The 21,058-nt window shown below is 43.4% G+C and overlaps 1 protein-coding gene and 1 long non-coding RNA gene across 19 annotated transcripts in view; one reads left to right on the top strand and one right to left on the bottom strand.

Annotated features, from left to right (window-relative positions):
* Window positions 1-449: 449 nt before the first annotated feature.
* The window catches only part of SIPA1L1 (signal induced proliferation associated 1 like 1), a 370,694-nt gene continuing 350,085 nt past the window's right edge, over window positions 450-21,058 (bottom strand). For 16 of the 18 annotated variants that reach the window (XM_045060144.1, XM_045060148.1, XM_045060146.1 and 13 more), the window contains 5 exons: window positions 18,866-19,112; window positions 6,880-7,026; window positions 5,433-5,547; window positions 3,088-3,172; window positions 450-2,448 (listed from right to left, as the gene is read on the bottom strand). In XM_045060144.1, coding sequence (XP_044916079.1) covers window positions 2,305-2,448; window positions 3,088-3,172; window positions 5,433-5,547; window positions 6,880-7,026; window positions 18,866-19,112 — 738 coding nt within the window. In that variant the 3' untranslated portion in view covers window positions 450-2,304. The remainder of the gene's footprint in view (window positions 2,449-3,087; window positions 3,173-5,432; window positions 5,548-6,879; window positions 7,027-18,865; window positions 19,113-21,058) is intronic. The other 2 variants (XM_045060154.1, XM_045060156.1) reach the window with 1 other exon arrangement.
* LOC109500907 lies at window positions 1,707-9,541 on the top strand. The gene is made up of 3 exons (XR_002158774.3): window positions 1,707-1,836; window positions 3,391-3,654; window positions 8,665-9,541. It is a non-coding gene; the product is annotated as an uncharacterized LOC109500907 (long non-coding RNA).

Raw genomic sequence — 21,058 nt, 5'->3', positions numbered from 1 at the left:
TTCCATTTGGCTTTGGAATGCATTATGATTTTTTCAGCAGATTAACTTTCCTAATTATATTTTGTACAGCCTGATATTAACAGGCATTTGTATTCCCGGAGCACACAACATCTCACACAGATTTGGGTGGTGTGGTCGAGGCCGTCCAAACATGTGCTGGTCTCTGGGAATGACAGTGTTGTCATGGAAAATCCACACATGGATAATGAAGAAGGAACTAATTAGAAAGTGCTCTGCAAATATTAAATTATAAGCAGAGAAGCCAAATCAGGAATTCTCTAACCACGAACAGAGAATAAAAAAGGTTATTAACATTCTAAGAGGGGTAGAAACTTGGAAGAATCATCCTTTAGTGTTAAGGGAGCCTGATGAAAACACTGGTTGCAAGGAGGGTCAACGGGTTACTGGGTGGTCTTTGAAATGCAAAAACCTCAAGCAATAATACCAAAGCGTTTTAAAAGAGCATTTAAAATGAATTTTATTGTTTGAATTTTACAAGTAGTCTTTAAAGGCTTCAAACAAGAACTCTGTTGCAAAACTCTAATAAATAGCTTGCCCCAAGTTCCCAAACAAATGAAAGACAAAATAAAAACTCAGGATAAGCAAGACTTCAGAATGCTTGGATGTTAGCAGTATTTCTCATTTACAAAGAGATTATCAGGCAATGTAACAATCTCCTTCATACAAGTCAAAGAGAGAAAGAGACAGACAATTGAGATCTTTACAAAGCACTCCGAAATCTTCCTATTTTCCGTGATGGAAATGTCACCAGGAAAAAAAAAAAAATCCCTTGAAAAAAATCACAATCATGAATGAAACTGTAGCATAAAAGTCTGGTGGAGGGGGTGGGGGGAGAAGAGAGAAAACCTATCCCATTCCTGTCAGGGTTGGAGGAAGGAGCTGAGATCACTTGGGGCAGGGAGCTTCCACACAGAGGACACTACGTTGCGGAACTTTCCCTAGATCAGAGTTGCCACTGAAGGGACACGGGTGTCAGCTGAGTGACATTTTATGAAGGCAGGGAACAAGGCCACCAGGGGCTCCCTGGGTTCCTCAACACTGGTGGGCCCAGCGTTGTCTGTCTGCAGGACTGGGAGCCTTGGAACAATGACCAGAGGCCCCAGAGTGGCTAGAGCGCTAGACAGGACAAAGAGCACATCAAGTCATTTCTGCAGCGGAATCCTTCGGCCACAAAGGGATTCAGCAAATGCCGTGCTTAAATCGCACACTGGGACATGCAGGTTTCAAAGCCCATTCTGTTATCACAGTCGTTGCTCCTAACAAGCAAGCAGGAAACATTTTAACATTCACTTTCCCTAGTTATAAACACTGGTGAAATCTGGCTTTGGAGAGGATTGATTAATTAATTAATTAATATGGTCATTTTGAGGGCGCCAAAGAGCCCAATTTTGCCACATTTTCATCTTTATAAACACCTCGAACAAAAACTATACTTTTGACCAAAATGCAAACGAGTTTTTAGTCTGGAGGAATTCTGAACCCAATGAACGTTTGGAGCCAGGAAGCCGTGGAGAGGCGGACTCCAAGCTGGTGGGACTTGGTCACACCAGACAAAAAGGGGTCCAGCTTCGAGAAGCACACACCTGGGCCCATCTGCCTGGGGAAAGGAAGCAGGGGAGGAGTTACGTCACAATGCGGGACAGGAAGGGGGCGTGGCCCGAGGCAGGAGCCTGGTCTCTGGTGCACCTGGCGGTAACCCTGACCTGCCCACAGAGGCTAAGATAGGGACAAGGGCACTAGCTCATGCACAGGCCATTCAAGGGAGGCAGGCGTTTTCTTAAAGCACCTTCCTCCCCGGATGTTTTAGGAACAGAGGTAAGGAAATCCCCCTCCCTAAACAAACAACTTTTAAAAACTTTATTAGGAGCAATGACATTTGTCAGGATAAGGAGGGAAAGCTTGGGTTACCTGAAATAGATCAGAGCTAATGGAAATAGAGGCAGATGGGCCAGGACAGCCTAGGCCCACTTTTTTTTTCTTTTTTTTAAATACATAACAGATAAAGATATTGTGCAAAAAAATAAAGACATTCACATTTTAGCAGTTAAACTTTTATTTTACTTTTTAAAATTTTTATTTACTTTTTCGTTTTTCTTTTCTACAAAAGGCAGATAATGATTGTTGATCTGCAATCATGTTGTGCACTCCCCGAGAGGGGCCGGAGTAGGAGGCCGGGGAGGAGGGGTGGGGAGGCAGAGAATGCTTTCAGTGTCATGGCTAGGGACTGCCAAGCCTCACCGGAGAGCACCCCCGTGCCCCCCGCTCCTGTCCCCTCAGCCTGCCCTAGCTCATGTCTATGGTGTTGAAGACCCACTCGGTGAACTTCTTGAGCTTGTCTGAGGCGTTCTGGGACTCCTCCTGCAGCCTCAGGTTGTCCTCCCGCAGGTGCTGGACCTCCGCCTGGAGGTGGGCTTTGTCTTCTTTTTCCTGGGAGGGAGGGGAGAGGAGAGAAGGGCTGGGAGGGGTGGCCAGGGATCTGTCTGTACCCTTCACCCACTTCTGTTCTTTAGCCTAAACATCTGCTAACAACGTGTGAACGTGGCCTGGTCCTAGACTCGCTCAAACCAGGGGACAGGTCTTCCGGAGACTCCCCACGGTTGGTTTCGGAAAGCCAACACATTCATGGGTCCTTGAGCATCTTCGAGAAGGACCATCTTAACTTTTGGACTATTGTTTTGGTGGCTGTTGGCTTAACACAGTGAAAGCCACTTGAGCAACAAAACAATTCTTCTTGTGTGAAGAAGGGGTATAAAAGCCCAGATTAACAATGAAGACGTGTGGGTCTGGGCTACTGACCCCTGAGACGAGGAGTGGGGAGGCCGAGAGCGGGCTTGGTGGGGCTGGCGGGGGTTCGGGGGCTTTCACAATTGTTCTGCACGTGTGACAACGAAGGCCCTTCTTGTGCAGTGTGAGTCAGTGGGAACCGGGCTCCAGGTGGCCTGCGGAACACGTGTCCCGAGGAAACAGGGACAGACGGTCCACGTGGTCAGTCCACGGACACTACTTAAGAAGGGCGTTTGTTCAAGCACAATTTGCACGGACCAGGCACTTTGAGAATGTGTTTACCTTCTTCAAGTCTTCCCGGAGCATCTTCAGCATACCTTCCAGCTGGTCCACTTTGGACGCCAGAGTGGGAGAGGAATCCTTACTGCTGGGGGCAAGAGACAAAAGACGGGTGTCAGGAGAAACCTCTGTGGCTGGGTTTGGTTTGTTTGGCCCTTTTTTAGTGAGGCCGCTGTATTTTTTTTTATGTCAGATTACTCAGTACGGTGACCCAGTGTGCGTTTTCACTTTAAAAAAGAAAAGGTAATCTTAACAAAAGGTAATACAAGGGTGAATGCAGCCAATCATTAGCTTCCTTTGTTACAGACGCTGTCACTTCATGACAAGAGAATACAAGAATACGGGACAGAAAGTGAGAACGGGCTCTGGCAGAGGGAGAGGCACTTTCTGGCAGACACAGCCGTCAAGCAGTGCGGTGCTCCCTGCTCTCTCCAGCGGCTTTGAGGAGAAGAGAGCCACTCCTCTGTGTGCAGAGGGGCTGATGTCAGCTCTGCCTCGGGGCAACCAGGATAGCTAGGTCTCTGGTTCCCCGTAAAACAGTCTGTGGTTACTCATCCGGCTGCAGCTAAGGTATCGTGCTCTTGTCTTGAAAGCTTGTCTAAATATCTTAAAATAGTTAAAAAATAAGACCACAGGTTTCAAAAGCTTGTCAGTCCAACCTTAAGGTCTCCTTGGCTATTGTGATGAGCAAACAAGGCCTGCAATTTTCTTTCTCCCAATTTACCTAAGTGCTATAGCAATGCCAGGCCAGTGGGGGACCAAAAAAAAAAACCGTTAGAGGATGAGACAGCCGGGCAAGGGCTGAAGACCCTTGTCAACTGTTCTTCGTCCAACTGCTGTCTACCTGAATTCAAGCTGTGGAAAGTTCCCGTGAGTTCCAGCCAGATACACCACCTCAGAGTCACACAACCAAGAATCTAGAGCCTTCCGCTGGGATTACACATGGCTACCACTTCGCAGAGGTCAAAAGGGAAGGTACAGACAGACCGAAGTTTTGGAATCAAGAAAAGGCAGTCTCAAACTGTGTTGATGTCTTTGGCTAATTCTAGACCTAATTCCAGATCTACAAGCCCAAAAGGCAAAACTCACAGTGCAACAAATGAAATGATAATCTGCAAACTTTTAAGATGGGGGACGACCAATTCAAACCCTTAGCAGCCTATCTTGACTTGTGAAGGTTTGCAAAGTGAATTTTGTGTCTGTGTACGCCTTGAGTTTTAAGAACACATTTAACTTCATTTATTTGTTCACTGAACAAAAAGAAAAGTGCCAACCATCACCCTCATCTTATGATTCCACAAAGATTTAAGAACTAGTTGGCTCAATAATCCTTAGGAAGATGGACTTGTTCACTCAGACTTCTCCCTGTTGGAGGAGGCCCCACCCTCGGTGGGTTTTTTCCTTAAAGTTCTCAACGGCCAAGCTAACTGCAGCCCTCCCACCAGAGATACCTCCACGATAGGAGTGAACGCGGCCTCCATTATACTTCTGACCAACAACACATTCCTCCTCTTCTCTCTTCTGAAGGGCACTTCCTTGCACACTTGCTCCGAGGAGTCTTCAGGAACAGGTCCCACAGGCTGTCTGGATAACCTATGCCGACCTCACTTTTCCTATTGTCTGTTTCTGACCAAGTTTTAGAGATACCTGGATTCTTAACTGCCCTCAAAAGGTTTTAAAGGGAGATTTCAAATTGATGAAATTATTCTGTGTCAAGGAGCGCCTAATGCGTGTACCGTGGCAGCCCATGGGCTGCTTTAATATCCATAATATGACACATATATACCCAACATCCTCACCGCTTGAAACAGAGGGAAAATGGAAGTCTGCCTCTACACAGTTAAAACCGAAGTCAAAATTCCAGCTCCTAACTCTTAAGGAAACCCTCAAGGCCTCAGTCATTGCTTGCCTTTCATTCTATATCTGATCTCTCTTACCCACCCTGGTGACCCAGACCTAATGTAGCTCTGAAGCTGCCCCCTGGGACCTGCAAAGATAGCGCCATGTTCCCGAGCACGACCAACTGAGAGCAGAGGGACAGATTCCAAAACCAGGCTCAAGGCTACAAGGCAAGTGATTTTTCTTACCTTACCTGATAAGCCCCGAGGGCATACGTGTATCACGACGTCAAATAATGATGACTATTCATGATTCTAAGTCACCAAGAACAGTTTAATCATGTTTACGGTACTTAGTTACTAAGCGTTCTAAAATGTGATGAGCCTGGCCCTGTGCTGCTGAGCTTTGAGCAGCTAATCCAGCCCTCCGTCTCCTCTTCCCCACACTCGCTGTCACTAGAGGAGGCGACACACGGTGCAGGGCGGTGGCCTTACCACTGGGTAACCGACCTGCTGTAAGACTTCATCTGGGCCAGCGCCTGCTCCTCCAGCTGGTCACTGTTGGACGCGGCACTCAAGGGGCGGTGGTTTTCATCAGCAGCAGCAAAGAAGGAGGCTCTCTGGACTGGAAGGGAGAGAAGAAGCCATTCAGGATGTTAGAGCCACAACCTAGGTCCTATCTCTCAAACGTCAACAGCTGGCCTACACCGAGGGTCAGATCTGAACACTGTGTGCAGAGGCCTCCGAAACCTAGCTCCTGACCCGTGTAGGAAAAAATTACTGTTGAAGCAGTAAGAGGACAGTAGCGTTGTCAGTTCTCTTTGAAAAATACTTGTGAATCGATTTGTAGTCCTCCTTTCATTACTCATCAAAGTAGCATTCTATGAAATGTTTCCCTGGAAACGGGCATTGTGCCAAATTTCCAGACCAAGGCTTTCCACCGGGTGAGGATATAAAATGCACTTCTAGAAATGTTTTCCACAAGATAGCTGGCTATCTCCATTGGCTTCAGCCAAAGTCCAACCATATGTATTCCAAAATATACCAAACCAAAAACGAGCCAAGAGAACGAAATCAAAGTTTGAAAAACCTCTCGTTAAAAACTCAAAACTGCTTCCATCTTAGATAAAAGAGTGACCAACAAATCGAAAGTTAAAATCAAGGCAGTACTGGGGAAGTACCATCAGCTAACATGGGGACGGATGCCCTGTGGACTCCGCCATGGTGGCCGGACTTCTGAATTCTGTGGCCTAATCCATTTCTCCTGAAAACTCTAGCTTGACTAAATAGCTACATTTAATAATTCAAGCAAGAGCAAGACAAGCCCCACACCATTCATCTGCTATCACCGTTTTTTAAAGAGTATTTCCAGAGAGTTTACGTTGATGAACATAGAGTGAAGTCAGTCTATTCAAAACAGGCATTTGACAATTTTTGTCCACATATACAGCATTACGTTTAGTCACGGGAAATGTGCTACCAGAGTCCGGAGAGGTGAACAAGGAGCACAAAGGGAGTGTCCCTGACATTTGTCGAGACTGGGGCCGGCCAAGTGGACCAAGCATCCTAACAGATCCAACCACGCACGCACTTTGCAATGATGTCTTTATGATGCGGTAAAAGACTCTCGGACATGTGATCTCTTCAGTCAAGTGACAGCTGGGATTCCCCCCACACCCTGCCCTCCCCACGCATGGGCAGGTGAGGCACAATGCTGTGAATTCCTCTGTGGAGGAGATGGCAGGCTCCACCTGTTTAAATCACGCAACGTGTGCCCCTACCGAGTACTCGGTAACTGTGGGTTCAACTGTTTCTGGCTGTGCCGGTCAAGTCCATGTGCTGTCGGGGTGTTGGAGGAAACCAAGTGGACAGGGACGGACCGGAGCCTCGCACCGCCCAAACCCCAGTGTGGCCCTGCAGGTCCTGTGCTGTCCTGTTTGGTCTGCAGCAGACTCACCCTCATAGGCCTTCGCAGCGTCCACCAGGTTGGACCAATCCAAATCCGCAGCAGCATCGGGCAGGGGCATCAGGCCAGGGTCGGGCATGGGTGGCCTTCGAGTCTCCTGGACGTCAGTGAGGGAGCTGTCCGAGGCTGAGAACTCTCCTACAGGAAGAGAAGAAAGATCAGATACTTCTCATGCCCACAGGAGAACCGCTCAAGGTCTTACCCAGTTCCTGTTACCACAGCAGATTTCTAACTCAGTTGTTGTCTGGAATCTGTTTCTAATCCAGCAGGCCACGAGGGGCTGTCCTAAAGCTGATGTGAACCAGGAATTGGCTTCTTCCAGTCTTAACTCATTTTTCAGTAACTTCCCTCTATCTCATTTCTAGTAGCGTGAGACACAGAAAAGTTAGTTTTGCACCCAGGCAACATGTCTGCTTTTGTGGGAGCTGTCTACAGTGGGCCCAGGGTGGCTCCAGTGTCTTGCTTTTTTTCAGTCAAGGATTCAGGCTAGGATGCTGAAGTGTGGTTTGACAGACAACTGGGGTTTGAAGCCAGCCCAGGAAGCTTGTTGGTATCTGTTCCAGGGGATAGTAGGGTCGTTCTCACTGGACTGGGACCCGGACTCTGACCCACCTGCCTGTGGACCCCCGGCACCCCTGGGGCAGGAAAGACAGACTTCTCCCCAGACCCCGCTGGCCCTGTACCCTGGGGATGTGTCTGCAGGGCGGTGTGAGCACCGAATCAGATGATGTGAGGGTGCTCGATTATCCAGATGGGAGTTCCTACAAGAAGGGGATGTTAGGATTGGTGCTGGCCTTCTTCCCCTTCCCAAGGGCACAAGGAGCTACTCTTGGGACTGGTTTGGGATCACAGCAGTCCCACAGCCTGAGCTGTGACAGAGAGTGAGCCACCAGTAGGCTGCTAGTGCTCAAGTTCATAGGGCAGAGAACAGAGTGGGAGGGCTGCTGGGCTCATGACGTGGAAATGTTCTCAACAGGGCAGAGTGTGACTGCAGCACTAAAATCCATGCTAAAAAGCTATCCATGCTTTCTGCTGGATTAGAAATCCATGCTAAAAGCTCAGCTGAAATCACTAAGTGGCTCCAGAAATACCTGTTTACAAGGAGTTAAAAAGTTTCACCAATTATGATAGCCTGGTAAACCAGAGTATATTTAGTGCTTGTTTTCCCTTTCAAATTACATAAAGAACTGCTCTGAACTGCAGCTGCCAGTTATTAATGTGCTTAAAATTAGCAAAATTATGAGTAAATGGAAATCAACAAATACTGCCAGATATTAAACGCTTTGCTCTGTTTAAACCTGCTCCCACCAAGGGTAAGTGGGTGGAACAATTTTGTGTGTCACTCACAACCCCTCTGCCCTTTTCTCTCTGGTGCCCAAATTTCCATACGTGAAAAAGAGGTTGCTGCTTCCGTGTTGCCCAAACACATTTCAGTGACAGTCACTGAAACAAGGGCTGAGGGATCAGCCCAACAAGGCTTGCTCCATTCAGGACAGGGGGGCACACTGGGCTGCTGGCTGACTTTCAGGAAAGTGAGAAGACATGGCTTCCTTGGCTGGACAATGACTGTGGGTGTGATTTCCAGGTCGCTTAGAACGGAAGGCTCTAGAAGACAGGGTCTCCTTTGACACGACCCACGCAGACACGCCTTCACAAAGGGTTTGTCACAGGAGCAACGGAATTCAGGGAAGAGGAACACCAATGCGGAGGCACAAGGGGAGAAAAGGGTAGGGCCTATTTGGTCACCACCAGGAGGTTTTTTTTTTTTTCTTCTAGAGTCTAGATGGTAAGAAGTGGTCATTTCGTGTGTCAACTGGTTCACTGGAGGGTGACCTCGTGGAGAAAAGAGAAGCCAGATAGGGGAGAGGAAGCAGCTGGAATCTGAGAGAAGCTGGCCTGATTCCTGAGTGATGTCTGCCATCGGCGAGAAGGGGACCGTAGAGGGGAGCAGGGAGAAAGCAAATGAGGCAAGCAGGAGGGTCAAAGAAAACACTGCTCCAAAGAAGTAGCAGAGAAAGAAGAGAAAGGTGAGTACAAATGGAGGCAGAATGTGAAATAAGGGCAGACAGGCATAATAAACAAGCAGGACCAGAGGTTCTATAATAGGCATCTGCTGGGCTGGGTCACAGTGGGGAGGGTGGGTGCAGAACCCTGGAATATAGGTGGATAGAGAGGAGAAAGGAAAAGAACAAATTTAAACCCATAGTCCCAGAATATGGCCTTTAATAAAATTGGGATCTAGTTAGGTCACAGAGCAAAAAAGGTATTTATGAACCAAAGGCAAGAACATGGAGGTGCCTGGCATCAATACTAGGCCTTTCCCTAGCTAGTACTTGCCTGCTCACCAAATGAATGAACTGACAATGACTGGTGGACACCACAGGCAATACCCTCACAGTCAAGGAAAGATAGAACAATGGAAAGTCTGGGTTCATATGGTAGCTGGAGGGAGCCAGTGGATACAAGTCTCTAAAAAATAATTTAATGTTAGCCAAATCTGCCCAATCATAGTAAGCAGCTGGGAAGTTTGGTAAAAATATAATGCCAAAACTATACCTGTGTATTAAAATTGAACTTCAGCAGGTCTGGGTAAGGTCTGGAAATCTTACCAAGCATGCCAGGAGGAGGTTTTTAGATGCATCTGGAGTCTCAGTTTTTATGGCTGCCACCCAGGGGATGCCCCTTGCTCACCTGGCTCTAGTGGCTGCAAGTGGGGGGGGGGGGGGGGGGGAATGCGTTCCTGGGTCCTATGGGATTTAAACAATTGGAGGGACAGTTCTTGACAGGCTACCACCAGCAGGGCACTGCACAGAGAGCAGACCAAAACAACTGCTAGTCCTCCTGTGACAGAGGCTTATTTGCTTGTTCTGGAGCTTTGGCCTAGGGGCAGGCTTCAGGTTTGGCACACAGCTAGGGGCCCACAGAGGTGCTCACAGGGCACAGAGGCCAGTGGATGCGATCTTTGTGCTTGCCCTCTGCTTTCCTCCGGCCTGCTGTTCTCAGAAATGAACTTATACACTCATCTAGTGTGCTGATTTTTATGACTGGCCATCCAAGGTGACACTATGAAATCGCCTGGCTCTGGTGGCCAGTGGGGCTTACACTTGTGGTCCCACAGGACTGTTTAGATTTGCATACTTGCTGCCAGAGTGTCTGGTTTACAATCAGTCTAAGTCTAGCTGCTGAGATCCTTTCCTTTGGGGACACTGGTCTTGGCACACCCCCAACTACTGAGATCCATTAAAAATAAAATAGGCCCTTTGGACAATCACAAAGGTTTGAGAGACAAGAAAGAGCTAGGGCAGGGTTGAACAGCAAGGTTCATCTCCCACATGAGGCCACTCCTTTAAGACTGGGAGAGGCAGCTGTCTTATCTAATACATAGACCAACACAAGGAGTCCAGACAAAGGAGGAAACAGAGGAATATGTAACAAACAAAAGAACAAGATAAAATCATAGGAAAAGTCCTTAATGAAATGGACCTAAGTAACCTGCCTGACAAAGAGTTCAAGGTAACAGTCACAAAGATGCTCACTGAACTTGGGAGAAGAATGGATGCACACAGTGATAACTTCAACAAAAAGAAAATACAAGAAAATATTAAATAGAAGTCACAGAGCTTCAGGATACAATAACTGAACTGAAAATTATACTAAAGAGGTTCAACAGCAGATTAGAGGAAGCAGAAGAAAGGATCAGTGGATTCGAAGACAAGGCAATGGAACTCACCCAATCAGAGCAGCAAAAAGGAAAAAGAATGAAAAAGAGTAAAAATAGCTTAAGGGACCTATAGGGCAACATCACACAGACCAACATTTGCATTATAGGGATCCAAGGAGGAGAAGAGAGCGAAAGGGGCTGAAAAGTACCCTAACCTGGGGAAGGAAACATCCATCCAGATCTAGGAAGATCAGAGAGTTCCAGATAAGATGAACGTAAAGGGACCCACACCAAGACACATTACAATTCAAATCTCCAAAATTAGATAAGGAGAGTATCTTAAAAGCAGCAAAACAACTTGTTATGTACAAGTGAATCCCCATTAAGACTTCAGCAGAAGCTTTTCCAGACCAGAAGGGAGTGGCATGATGTACTCAAAATGCTGAAAGAAAAAACTGCCAACCAAGAATCTTCTACCCAACTAAGTTGTCCTTCAGAATTGAAGATGGGATAAAGAGTTTTCCAGACAAACAAAAACTAAGTTCAACACAACCAGACTGGCCTTACAAGAAACATTTAAGGGACTTCTTTAAGCTGAAAAAAACGAGTGCTAATTAGTACAAGAAAACATTCAAGTATAAATCTTACTGGAAAAGGTAAACATATAGGAAAACATACTAAACATATTAGTAAAATAATTACTTATAAGCCTAGTATGAAGGTTAAAAAACAAAATAGAAGTAACTATTTTACTGTTGGCCCTTCAACACCACAGGTTTGAACCACATGGTTCTATGTGGACTTTTTTCTATCAATATTTTGGAAAAATTTTTGGAGATTTGCAACCGTTTGAAAAACTTGCAGACAAACCACGTAGCTTAGAAATAGCAAAAAAAAGTAAGGATGTCATGAATGCATAAAATATATATGTCTATTATAAAAAGTTAAAATTCATTAAAACTTGCACATACAGTACATGGCACCACTCACAGATGAGAGAAATATGAACAAAGATGTGGTATTAAATCATAATTGCACAAAATTAACTAGAGTACATACTGCATCCTACTGCAGTGATTTTGTAGCTACTTCCTGTTGCTATCGCAAGGAGGCCTGGTGTGGAACGTATATCCACTCAAAATGCAAGTGAGGCTAATCACCTCCACATGAGCAGTTCTTCTCACCAGTAAACTGGGTATCACAGTAAAAAGTGATCTCCGTTCTCATATACTTTTCATTGTGTTTAGTGCAATACCATGAACCCTGAATAACACCATGGGACCCATTCGAAGTATTACTAGCGATGCTCAAAGTTTTCCCCAAAAGCAGAAAGACATGAAATTACACAAAAAAAGTTTAATTGCTTGATATGTATTATAGATTGAGGTCTGCTCCTGTAGCCGCCTGCCATTTTGAGCTAAATGAATCTTGCCTAAGGACCATTGTGAAAAAAGAAGAGGAGATTCATGAAGCCGATGCTGCAGCTGTGCCAGTAAGCACGAAAGCCTCGTACTTTTTGTGAAATATCTTTTTATCTCATATTCAAAATGCAGCTCTTATGTGGGTGCAGGACTGATGATAAGAAAGGCATTCCTGCAGACACTAATAGGATTCACGAAAAAAACAAAGTCATCACGTGACAATGCAAAGCAAAAGGAAGGTGAAAGATTTGAAGCTGTAGAATTTAATGCCAGCAAAGGATCGTTTGATAATTTTAGAAAGAGGCTTGGTTTTACAAATGCTCAAGATAACCAGAGGAGCAGTTCCACCAACCAAGATGCAGCAGACAAGTTCCCAGATGCCATTTAGAAAATCACTGAGGAGAAAGGATATCTGCCTGAATGGGATTTAATGCAGACAAAATCTCTATTCTGGCGTAAAATGCCATAAGAGACACTTATTATTTACTCCATATGAAGACAAGTGTGCAGCAGGAAGGGATAGGCTAACTCTACTATTTTGTGCAAGTGCAGTTCAGGTTAGGATCAGGACCGCCCTTATCTATAAACTCACTCACCTCTGAGCCCTGAAGGGAAGTAATACCAGCTTCCAGTCTTCTGGTTGTACCAGAAGGCCTGGACAATGAGGACTGTTTTTCTGGACTGGTTCCATTGATGCTTTGTCCATGAAGTCAGGAAGTACCTTGCCATTAAGGAACTGCCTTTTAAAGTTCTTTGATATTGGACAATGGCCCTGGCCCCCCAGAACCCCACGAGTTCAATACCAAAGGGTTGGTTTACTTGCCCCCAAACACGACATCTCTAATTCAGCCTCCAGATCATGGAGTCATAAGAACCTTTAAGACTGACTGCACAGTACTCTATGAAAAGGACTGTCAACACTATGGAAGAGAACCGTGATAGAGAAAACACCATGAAATTCATGAAATCGTCATTAGAGAGGAAGCTGTGAAAACCACCAAGCCCAAAATAATAAACTCCTGCTCAAGAAAACGGTCCAGATGTTGTGCAGGACTTCACAGGATTGATGACAGAACCGACCAAGGAAATCATGAAGGAGCCTGTGGACATGGGAAAAAAAGGCAGGAGGTGAAGGGTTTCAACATGTAGATCTTGGGGAAAGCCAAGAGCTAACAGACACCACACCAGAGGAATTAACAGAAGATGACTTGATGGAGAGGAGTATTTCCAAACCAGTGCCAGATGATGAGACATAGAAGCAGCAGTGCCAGAAAACAAATTGTCACAGAAGAGTTCGGATTATGCAGAACTGCTTTTGACTTCTTTTACAACAAGAACCTATGATGTGGACACTGAAAGGAAAGCTAGTGGAGGGTCATTATCGTATAGAAACATATTCAGAGAAATGAAAAAGCAAAAAAGTCAGAAATTGCAGTGTATTTCCATAGTTACACGGAACATGTCTGCCTCTCCCACTTCTGTTGCCACCTCTGCTGGCCCTGAGACGGCATGGCTAACCCCTCGTCTTTCTCCCTCTCCTTGGCCTACTCAGTGTGAAGATGGGGTGAAGACCTTTACGATCCACTTCCGCTTCATGAATAGTAAGTAATCATCAGGCCATACAACTAATAAACTTACCTATTGTGTATGTAAGTGTTTTCATGTGAAAATCTAGTAACTGTACAGCAAGAACTGTAGGAGGTACCTGTGTGTCATCATCGTCATGGTTGAAATAAATAGTCATCATGCAATGTGCCAGTCTCGTATGGGAGTGAACAGCTTGTCCTTACATAGGCATAAGGTGAGTGATATTTAATATAAAAGTAATAACGTTTTAGTGTTCTTCCTGTTTTGTATTTTGCTTTCAAAGAATTACATTACCATAAAGTATTCCTCTCACTCGTAATTGGGAGAAAACTGCGTATCAGTCTATTGGAGGTTAAGTGTTTTTTTTTTTTTTTTTAGCGTAACCATGTTTCTAAAACTGTGCTATACATATACTAATACTTTATGCCATAAAACTTTTATAGCAATTCATTCATTAGTGTATGTGCTAGGCTATCGTATCAATTCCACTAGGCTACCATAGAGCAATCATACTGCTGCTGCTTCATCATTAGTGCATAAATATTATCCTTGTAAATAAATATGCATTCCTTTTCACTTTTGATGGCTAGTGTTAATAATACGTGTGACATCTACAGTGTTTTGTATCATGAGACAAAGTTGGTGTAGGTACTGACCAATGATTAATCATGTAAGCAGACAAGGTGGACTTACAGTACAGTACTGTAAATGTACCTTCTCTTATAGTTTTCAATATTTTCTTTAGTTTTATTGTAAGAATACAGTATATAATACATACAAAATATTTGCAAATGACTATGTTATTGGTAAGGCATCCAGTCAACAGTAGGCTATTAATAGTTATATTTTGGGAAAGTGAACAGTTATACACAGATTTTTTTACTGTACAGGGGGTTGATACCTCATACCCCCTTGTTGCTTAAGGGTCAACTGTAACTAATTAAGGGATAAACAAGATAAAAAAGGTGTAAACTGTGACATCAAAAACATAAATTGTTGGGGGGGGTTGTAAAAATGTAGAACTTTAGAATACTTTTAAATGTAAGTTGTTAATGAACCAAAAGTAAAGTATTATAAGTTGTTATATGAAAACCTCATGGTAACCACAAAGTAAAAACCTAACAATAGGTAATGCAAAAAATAAAGGGAAAAGAATTGTAGCACACCACTACAGAAAGTCATTAAACCACAAAGGAAGAGAGCTGAAGACGAAAGGAACACAGAGGAACTACAAAACAGTAAAAAGTGTATAAGCTATCAATAATTACTTTAAATGTAAATGGACCATAGGGTGACTGTATAAAAAAAAACCCACAACCCCTCTATATACTTCTGTATATGTCTATATACTTCTTACTTCAGAAATAAGGACTTACACAGACTGAAAGTTAAGGAATGACAACAGATATTCCACGCAAATGGAAACCAAAGGAAAACTGGTATAGTTATCCTGCTATCAGACAAAAAAGACTTTAAAACAAAGACACATAAGGATAAAGGGGCCAATCCAATAAGAGGATGTAACATTTGTATATATTTATGCACCTAACATAGGAGTACCTAAATATATGAAACAAATATAAACAGACCTAAAATGAGAAACGGCAATTCAATAATAATAGGGGATATTTGCTAACCCACTTTCATCAATTGATAGATCATCTAGACAAAGTCAATTAGGAAATATCAGCCTTAAATGACACACTAGGCCAGATGGACTTAACAGCTCTATATAGAACATTCCATACAAAAGCAAAAGAATGTAATTCTTTTCAATCACACACAGCACATTCTCCAGAATGGATCATATGTTAGGTCACTGGTCTTAATAAATTTTAGATGACTGAAATTAAATCAAATATCGTTTCCCACTATAATGGTATGACACTAGAAATCAATTATGAGAAAAAGGAAAATTCACAAATACATGGAGACTAAATAACATGGTACTGAACAACCAATGGGTCAAAGAAGACATCACAAGAGATATCAAGAAATACTTTCAAAAGAATGAAAATGGAAATACAACATACCAAAGCTTATGGGATACAGCAAAAGCAGTTCTAAGAAGCAAGTTCATAGTGACAAATGCCTGCCTCAGGAAACATCTCAAATCAACAACCTAACTTTACAACTGAAGGGACTAGGCCCAAAGTTAGTAGAAGGAAGGCAGTAGCAGATCAGAGTGGAAATGTATGAAATAGAAACTAAAAAAATAAAGAAACAAGATATAAAATTAGCAGATCTTTAGATTCACCAAGAAAAAAGAGAAGACTCAAAATCGAAATGAAAGAAGAGACATTACAACTGATACCAGAGAAATACAGAGGATCTTAAAGAGACTACTACAAACAATTGTACACCAGCAAATTGCATAACCAAGACAAAATGCATAATCCCCATAAACACACAACCTACCAAGACTGAATCATGAAGATTATGAGACTGAGTGCTGCCTGCGATGCTAAGAAGGCATGAAGACTGAACCATGAAGAAACAGAAAATCTGAACAGACCCATTACTAGTAAAGAGATGGTTGGGAGGTTTGTGTCTACTGATTAAACCAAAAGCCCAGGAACAGAGGACTTTACTGGTGAATTCTACCAAACATTCAAAGAAGAATTAATCCTTCTAAAGCTCTTCAAAAAAAGAAGAAAAGGGAACACTTCCAAACTCATTTTATGAGGCTAGCATTACCCAGATACCACAATTAGACAGGGACACCATAAGAAAAAAAAATCACAGGTCAATGTCTCTGATGAACATGGATGCAAAATTAGCAGACCGAATTCAGTGATACATTAGAAGGACCATATACTATGATCTAGGGGGATTTATCTCAGGGATGTTAAGGATGGTTCAACATCCACAAATCAATCAATGTGATATATAACACTGACAAAATGAAGGATAAAAATCATATAATCATCTCAATAGGTGCAGAAAAAGCATCTGACAAAAATCAACATCCACTTACGATAAAAACTCTCAAAATATGGGTATAGAGGGGATGTACTTTAACATAATAAAGGCCATATATGACAAGTCCATAGCTGACATCACACTCAATGGTGAAAAGCTGAAAGCTCTCCCTCTAAGGTCAGGAACGAGACAAGGATGCACACTCTTACCATTCTGATTCTATAAAGTATTAGAAGTCCTAGCCAGAGCATTAAACAGGAAATAAAAGACATCCAAATATGAAGTAAAATTTACTATTTGCAGATAGCATATTATATTAGAGAACCCGAAAGACTCTGCCAAGAAACTCTTAAGAATTAATAAAGGAATTCAGTAAAGTTGCAAGATACCAAATCAATTCACAAAAATCTGTTGCATTTCTATACACTAATAACAATATATCAGGAAGAACGATTAAGAAAACAATCGTATCAGAAGGAATGAAATACCCAGGAATAACTTTAACCAAGGAGGTAAAAGACCTGTACACTCTAAACCATTAGACATCGATGAAAGAAACTGAAGACACAAATAAACGGAAGGTATTCCATGCTCATAATATTGTTAAAATGTCCATACTACCCAAAGCAATCTACAGAGTCAATGTGCAATTCCTATCAAAATTTTAATGGCATTTTTCACAGAAGGAGAACGAGCAATCTCAAAATTGTATGTAATTACAAAAGACTCTGAACAGCCAAAGGAATCTTGGAAAAAACAAAGCCAGAGACATCACGATCCTGGATTTCAAACTATACTACAAAGCTATAGAAATCAAAAGAGTATGGTATTGGCATAAAAACAGATACATCAATGGAACAGAGAGCCCAGAAATAAACATATGCATACACGGTCAATTAGTTTATGACAAAGGGGCCAAGAATATCCAATAGGGAAAAGATGGTCTTTAATAAATGGTGCTGGGAAAACTGGACAGCCACATGCAAAAGAATGAAACCAGAGCACTATCTTAAACCAACATAAAAAAATTAACTCATTATGGATTAAAAACTTGATTGTAAGACCTGAAGCCATAAAACTTCCAGAATGTTTTCTTCAGTAAGCTCCCTGACATCAGTTTTGACGATGACTTTTTGGATTTGACACCAAAAGCAAAAATAAACAAGTGGAATACCTGCAAACTAAAAAGCTTCTGCACGGCAAAGAAAACCATTAACAAAATGAAAAGGCAACCTATGGAATGAGAGAAAATATTTGTAAATCGTATATGATAAGGGGGTAATATCCACAATGTATAAAGAACTCTTACAACTCAAGAGCCAAAAGACAATCTGATTAAAAAATGGGCAGAGAATATGAATAGACATTTTTCCAAAGAAGACCTATCGACGGCCAACAGGTAAATGAAGAGATGCTCAACATCATTAATCATTAGGGAGATGTACATCACAGCCAAAATGAGGTATCGCTTCACACCTGTTAGAATGTCTATTATCAAAAAGGGAAGATACAAGTGTTGGCAAGGGTGTAGAGAAAAAGGAATCCTAGTGCACCGTTGGTAGGAATGTAAATTGGTGCTGCCACTATGGAAAACAGTATGGAGGTTTCCTCAAAACAGAGCTACCATATGATCCAACTATCCAACTATTCCTATGATCTGGAAATTCCACTCTGGGTATGCACCTGACGAAAATGACAACTCTAACTTGAAAAAAATATATTGTACCCCCATGTTCACTGCAGCATTATCTATAATAGCTAAGATGGAAACAGTAGCTAAATGGACACCTAAGTGTCCAATGATGGATGAATGGTACACATACACACACACGACGGACTAATACTCAGCCTTAAAAAATGAAATCTTCCCACATGCAACAACATGGATGGGCCTTGAGGGCATTATGCCGATTGAAATAAATTGGAGAAGGACAAATAAGTCACGGGGTTTCCTGCAATGTACCACATGGTGACTACAGTTAATAACTGCGTATTTGGAAGCTGCTAAGAGACTGATGTTAAAAGGTCCCATCAAAAGAAAAAACAATTTTGCAACTATGCATGGTGACAGATCTTAACTAGACTCACTGTGGTGATCATTTCACAATACAGACATCGAATCGTCAGGTTGTACACCTGAAACTAATATAACGTTACATGTTGGTTAAACTTCAGTAAAAACCAAAATGAAACAGATAACACTTACGGTCTGGTGAGGCTGACCATCGGTACCTGTGGGCTGGGATTACAGGTGAGAGGCTGAGGGACGGGTGGCTAGCCAGACTGGCTCCAGCTACGCCTCTCTGAGCAGATGGAGTGGCCCCTCTTTCTGGGAACTCACCTCCCTCAGCAGGGCTGCTCGGCGGCGGCAGAAAAACCAACTTACCATGCAACGACTTCATTCCCAAGGTGTAAGAAGGCCTCCGCAACGGAAGAGACTTGGGAAGAGAAGGGTACGTGCTACTGAAGAGGACGTCATTGGGCAGGGCTTGGTCCAGAAGTGAAGGCCTTGAGGTGAAAAAGTGCTCCCTCTGCCCGCTGTAAATGCTCTCGTCTGACAGCGTCCGGTGCAAAGCCCGCCTTGAGGTGGGGGTGGTAGGAAAAGGAGACTGAGGAGAGGAGAGCGCATGGAACTGAAAAACAGTGTCGAGACAACAAGAAGTAAATTTCTTGGGTCACACACCCAAGTCTCGGATTGGGGACGGGTGGGCTGACGAAATCACCGCTCTTAGACACCACCTCCCCCTTCAGATCCTAGAGCCCGGCAAGGAAGCCTCCGGCTCCACCATCTCGGTCTACACCCTTCAGAGCCAAGATGGGAGTTCCTGGCCATCCTGTCCTCAAGGCCCAGCACGCGGCCTATGGCCTACTGGTGCTCAGCACACAAATTCAGGTGTGAGATTAAGTAGGTTCATCAGGACTGTGTCACGGTAAGAACAAGATGATGATCAGACACATGTGAGTTTTATTTGAGTCCCGTGCCATTGACCGAATCTGAGCCCAGCATTTCTCAGGATTATTATGAGGAGTAAATGCAAACACTGGACTGGAGTGTTTATCGGTGGTATTAAGTGACATCATGGTCCCCAGGGGAACAGCCACAGTGCCAGGAAGTTGTCCCCGGGAGCTTAGCAGGTGATGCCATATGCGTTGGGCAACAAGAGCACTGGACCATCGTGATCTACTAACTCTAGTAGTAGGTGCCTCTTGATAAACATCAATTACTAATACATTCAATGAGCTTTAAACATTATCTTTTAGGATGGATTTCTATTTATGAAATTAAAATAGGGAAGCCATCTTAAGTGACAAATATTTATACAGGCATATACAAATGGCTGACATTCCACAGAGCTGTTCTCTCTTTTGCCTTTGTCACCAGATTTGATTTTACTTGAGATTCTTCTGCAAAAAGTGAACTTCTGAGAATCCCATTCATTGCGAAACAACAGATATATTAACAATGTTTGAATATCCAGCCTGAGAGCCAACAGAGTATTTGGTCTATCAGCAGTAAAGCTACATTTATTCCATGGCTCTCAGGCTAGTGTTCACTTTGGCAGGGAGAACAATGTGGAGGACAGGTGAAGACGTGAGTAGGAGGGCTGAGTCATAGCTGGCAGAAGGCCTCTGTGGGACTTTCCGTGACACTCTGAAGAGGCAGAGGGATGATGACACAGCCACGTCTTCTTTCAGGACGCTGAGAATAGAGCACACACTCAGGTTCACTCGTGGGCTCTGTGCCTAACATGCTTCTGTTCAACAAACCAAGGGTTAATCGTGTCAAAGCTGCCCAGGAAATGGTGTGCACAGCTGCTGCCTAAATGTGAAAAAATTATTAATCCAACACATTGCAAATGAGCCCCAGGAGTAGCCAACTGTGTAGAAAGTGTGCTCACTTCTAAAAACTCACGAGGAGTTAAATGCAAGGTACATCTAAGCTTGCCTAGAAACTAGAAAAACTAGAAAACTAAGCTGCTGTGATAAATTCTGAGTCTAATTACAGGGAACTGGGTATGGAAATGGTGATTTCCCTTTCCACCTCAAAGAGAAGAGTGGGCATCACGAAGGTCAAATGGCTTGCCGATTACAATTTTAAAAACTAAAGCCAGATTCTCTCTTCTGTGTCTGCAAGCTTCTAGGATGATCACATAAGGTTTTGCCAACCACACCAGGCCCCGGGTCTCTCCATTCAAACACTGGTCCCAATTTTTTTTCTTTCTTTTTTTTTTTTAAGGACTTCTGGGTTCAGCAAAGGGATTTCCTTTTCCAGTGAGTATCCCCACCCTTATGGTTTCACAGGACGGTTTTCCACCAATTTTAGTTTTAGCCTCTTTTGGGGGAAACATTAACATACTTCAAGGCAGTGAACAGCTCCCTTGAAGGGATCCTTTGAGCGGCATGCTTTATTAAAAGTTACAACATCCTGCACTCAAATGGGAGGCGGGGTAGGTGATGGAAGGAAGCAATCTGTCTCGACGCTTTCCACCCATTAAAAAGTAGTCTTGTCCCAACACACTGGGATGTCCCCTCACCCCATCCCTCTTCAACTCCAGTCTTGTAGGTATGCACACCTATC

Source organism: Felis catus, chromosome B3 (genome assembly GCF_018350175.1).
Source record: "Felis catus isolate Fca126 chromosome B3, F.catus_Fca126_mat1.0, whole genome shotgun sequence".
NCBI classification, from domain to species: domain Eukaryota; kingdom Metazoa; phylum Chordata; class Mammalia; order Carnivora; family Felidae; genus Felis; species Felis catus.
The sequence above is the reverse complement of the archived record's forward strand: the minus strand, read 5'-3'. Positions and strand labels throughout refer to the sequence as shown.